Source organism: Corvus brachyrhynchos, unplaced genomic scaffold (genome assembly GCF_000691975.1).
Source record: "Corvus brachyrhynchos isolate BGI_N302 unplaced genomic scaffold, ASM69197v1 scaffold200, whole genome shotgun sequence".
Classification (NCBI taxonomy): Eukaryota; Metazoa; Chordata; class Aves; order Passeriformes; family Corvidae; genus Corvus; species Corvus brachyrhynchos.
Window position 1 is genome coordinate 4,642,123 of NW_008236184.1, and position 4,046 is coordinate 4,646,168.

Genomic DNA, 4,046 nt, shown 5'->3' on the forward strand with positions numbered 1-4,046 from the left:
CAGGCTGCGCATCTTCCTGGGCAACAAACGGCACATCGAGGAGCACAATGCTGGCAACCACAGCTTCCAGAGTATGAGCTCCGGCCCCTGCCTGGCCACGGCCCGTGCCGGCTCTGAGCGCCAAGCCTCGCTGAGCAAAGTGTCCCCTTTCTCCCCCTTCTAGTGGGTCTGAACCAGTTCTCGGATCTGACCTTCGCAGAGTTTAAAAAGCTGTACCTGTGGAGTGAGCCCCAGGTAAATCCTGGGAGTGCGGGTTGGCAGGGAAGGAGGGGGTCCAGGTGGACCCCGTGTGTGGGGCTTCTGCAGTGACCTGCACCCGCTGCTGGGCCAGCACCCATCACTGTGCTGCCTGCAATCCACTTTGATAAGGTCACGTCTTGTGCCACCAGCACTGGGGTAAGAGCAAGGTGAACCCTCTTTCCCATCTTCATGGCTTTCAGCTGCCTCGACCCTGGCTCCAGCCGAGCTGTTACTTCTGCTGTCAGCTCCCTGAGCACCCAGGGGTGCAGGCTGGTGGTGCCCTCTGGGGCTGGCCTGGGGCTCCCTGCTGTAGTGGCCAGTGTGTGGGGGCTGGTAATCAATCCCTCCACCCCAGGGAGGGGAGCTGTCCTGGGCCACTGGCCTGGCAGCTCACCACAGCCCTCCTGCCTCGCTTGCAGAACTGCTCAGCCACCAAGGGGAACTTCCTGCGCAGCTCTGGGCCATATCCCGACTCTATCGACTGGAGGAAGAAGGGAAATTTCGTGACACCCGTGAAAAACCAGGTGAGGAGTGTGTGACATGCCCAGAGAGGGGCTGATGGCTGCGGGCCGTGGCTGAGGAACAGTGCTGGGTGCCTGTGCCACAGGGGAACTCCCCCGGAGCCACTCCGTGCCTGCGGTGCACTCTGGGCAGGGGCTGAGCAGAAGGCCAAGCCCAGCTGGGAGTGGAGGCTCTGCACCCCTGCCCTGCCCCTCTGCCCCCGTGTTTTGGGGAGGCTGGTGAGCCTGCAGCACATTACAGAGCAGTTCCTCTCCTGTTCCTAATGTAGGGTGCCTGTGGGAGCTGCTGGACCTTTTCCACCACAGGCTGTTTGGAGTCTGCTATTGCCATTGCCACAGGAAAGCTGCTCTCTCTGGTAAGAGATTTTCCTGGACTTGGGCAGAGCCATTTTTGGAGCAGGACGAAGCCGGAGGGGCTGGAGGCTGCTGGGAGCAGGCATGGGGAAAGAAGCTGTGCCTGGCCTTGCCAGCTGGCTTGGGACCCCTCACTGCAGGCAGCACATTGGGACATGTTGGTTTTTCAGCTCCCAGAGGATTTATATTCGTGAAGAACCAGAAAGAGAGTAGCCACTTACACAACTTACCAGAATAACTGAGGGTTGGGTGTGTTAAAAACAAACCTGACCTTTGACTGAAATCTCAGCCAGCCCTTCTGTGGGGGGACGGATTCCCGGCAGGCATAAGGAGGAATGCCTCTGGCAGCCATGGCATCCCAGGCTGCTGGCTCCAGGTCTTCCTTGTCCACCTCCCTGGGACATGGAGCCATTTCCAGGTGACTCCCAGTGGGTGAACAGGCAGATGCATGGGTAAACCAGTACTGTGGTTGTTGTTACAGCCAGGTGCACAGATAAACCAGCTCTCAGTTCCTGCTGTGCACTTGCTTTTTGTGTCACTTACTCTGAACACAGATGTGGGATAATCACTGACTCAAAACCCTTCTCCACAGGCGGAGCAGCAGTTGGTTGATTGTGCCCAGGCCTTCAACAACCACGGCTGCAGTGGGTAAGTCAGGGAGGGTCAGAAAGAACAGAAATTAGAATATCTTACATCCTGTGATTGACAGCTTTCCTCAAGATCTAGTGTCAGGATCCTTCCACATCATGGAATGGCTTTTGTCTTCCCTTGGCTGCAGTGTGTCAGGGGAAGCAATTTTGGATTTGGTTGCTTATTTTAATTTCACCCTTCCTAGAGGTTAGGATGTTTCACTAAATCTCCAGCATTTCCCAACCTCTGCTGTTCCTCATTTGTTAGTTTTTATCTGAGATGTTTTTCACGTGTCTTCCGACAGGGCAGCCATAGGCTGGGCTCTGGGAGAGCAAGGGGAGTTCTGGCTGTTGTTCTGCCCCTGGGTCACGTGCGTCTCATGGCACCGTGAAGAACCCACAGAAACCTTAGCTTCCCCTTTGGGAAGTTCCTCGTGGCTTTGCTAGAGAAGGCAGAGAATAGAGCTTTCTGACAACTTCTGTTTTCTGTGAGATAAGCGGTCCCAGAGGGACGCTCAGAGCTGAGCAAAGCCACTCTTGGTGCTTTTTATTTTTCTTGTGACTCCTCCCTAGGCGTTTCCACATCAGCACTCCCTGATCATGCTCTCTTGTCTTCCCTCCTGAGATGTGCGTCTGGAAGGTGGCCAGGGAAGGGAGCAGCTGGTTGCTGGAGATGTGGGTCTCTCATCATCCCCCACCCAGGCTGGGCAGAGGGCACCAAGAAACACCTTTCAGCACATGAGGCTGGTGCTGTGTGGGCCGGCTGACCTCATGCTGTCAGGGCTCCTGGTGTTCTTCAGGGATCTGGTACCTGGAGAATGAGATCTGACCAGGCCAGACAGCGTGGTGGGCCAGGCCAGGAATCCCAGGCAGGGAGATGCTGCAGGAACAGACTGGAGTTTGTGCCTCTGGAGGCTCTGGGATAGATGCTGCCCTCCCGTCTCCCTGGCTGGTGGGAGTGATCTGCAGAGCAGGGAATGTTGATGGCTTTGCTCTGCATAAGCATCCAAATAAGAACATAATGCAAATTCATCATTACCATCCTAATTAATTGTTACCATCCTAACTGAGCTGTGTTGTCTCGCAGGGGCCTGCCAAGCCAAGCCTTTGAGTACATCCTGTACAACAAAGGGCTCATGGGGGAGGACAGTTACCCGTACCGAGCCAAGGTATTCCCAGCGCAGCCCAGGCCGTTGCGGTGGAGCAGGGCCCGGCACAGGCTCCAACAACTCCTCTCTGTCCCCACAGAACGGCACCTGCAAGTTCCAGCCCGAGAAGGCCATTGCCTTTGTCAAGGATGTTATCAATATCACTCAGGTGAGGCCCTGAGGGCTGCGTTTCCAAACTTCCAAGGCTGTGCCAAGAAGGTGCTGGGATGCCCCAAGGCGTGCCAGGGTCTGCAGCTGGAGCTGCAGCCTGTGTGCTCCTAGCAGAGAGCGAGCTGCTGTGCACACTTCTGCTCTCCTGCGCACCTTTTGGAAGGTGGCACCAAGGAAGTGCTGGAGCCAAAATACAGGCACTGGGTTCCTGCCTGCTTCCCACAGTGGGTGCACCTCCAGGCTGGGACGAAGTCCCAGTTCTCATCTTACAACTCAGCACTTGATTCCTTGTCTAAATGCAGGAAGCTGGGGTTATCCATCCCCCCGTGCCCTGGCTGCTGGACCTGGACTGGTCCCAGCACAGCCAGCAGATGATGGATGACCCTGGATCCTTTCTTGCAGTATGACGAGGACGGCATGGTGGAAGCTGTGGGGAAGCACAACCCAGTGAGCTTTGCCTTTGAGGTGACGAGTAACTTCATGCACTACAGGAAAGGAGTGTATTCCAAGTGAGTGTGTGAACCTCATTTGGTGGGGTGAGGGCAAGGGGAACGTGTAGGGCTGGAATCACATGCATCCCTGTTTCTCCTGCTGGATGCAGGAACACTGCACTGCATTCTCACACTTCCTTTTAAGTTAAAACAGAAAAAAATTAGTAAATGGAGCCTTGATTTACTGGTTCCTGAGGGGATGAGAGTGCAGCACAGGGGGGAGGGCTGTTTGCTAGGAGCCTGTCCAGCCTGGAGACCAGATTGTGGTGGAATGAAGGTCAGCAAGTCTGGGAGCTTGAGAGACTTTCTGCAGCTCACCACAGGGCTGGGGGGGCCTGTCCCAGGGCTGATCTGTGTCTGAGCTGGGACAGTGAGAGGGTCAGCCCAGCTGTGGCAGCTGAACACATCTGGTTGCTTAGGGTAAGCCCCAACCAAAGTGGATTTTCCATGGTATCAGGGGAGCTCCTGCAGTGCCAGAGCTCAGAGGGGTGG

At 55.9% G+C, this 4,046-nt stretch overlaps 1 protein-coding gene across 1 annotated transcript in view; it reads left to right on the forward strand.

Annotated features, from left to right (window-relative positions):
• The window catches only part of CTSH (cathepsin H), an 8,117-nt gene that overhangs the window by 1,193 nt on the left and 2,878 nt on the right, over positions 1-4,046 (forward strand). The window contains exons 2-9 of the mRNA XM_008638268.2: positions 4-71; positions 164-234; positions 660-764; positions 1,031-1,117; positions 1,708-1,763; positions 2,832-2,913; positions 2,993-3,061; positions 3,466-3,572. Of these exons, the coding sequence (XP_008636490.1) occupies positions 4-71; positions 164-234; positions 660-764; positions 1,031-1,117; positions 1,708-1,763; positions 2,832-2,913; positions 2,993-3,061; positions 3,466-3,572 (645 nt within the window). The remainder of the gene's footprint in view (positions 1-3; positions 72-163; positions 235-659; positions 765-1,030; positions 1,118-1,707; positions 1,764-2,831; positions 2,914-2,992; positions 3,062-3,465; positions 3,573-4,046) is intronic.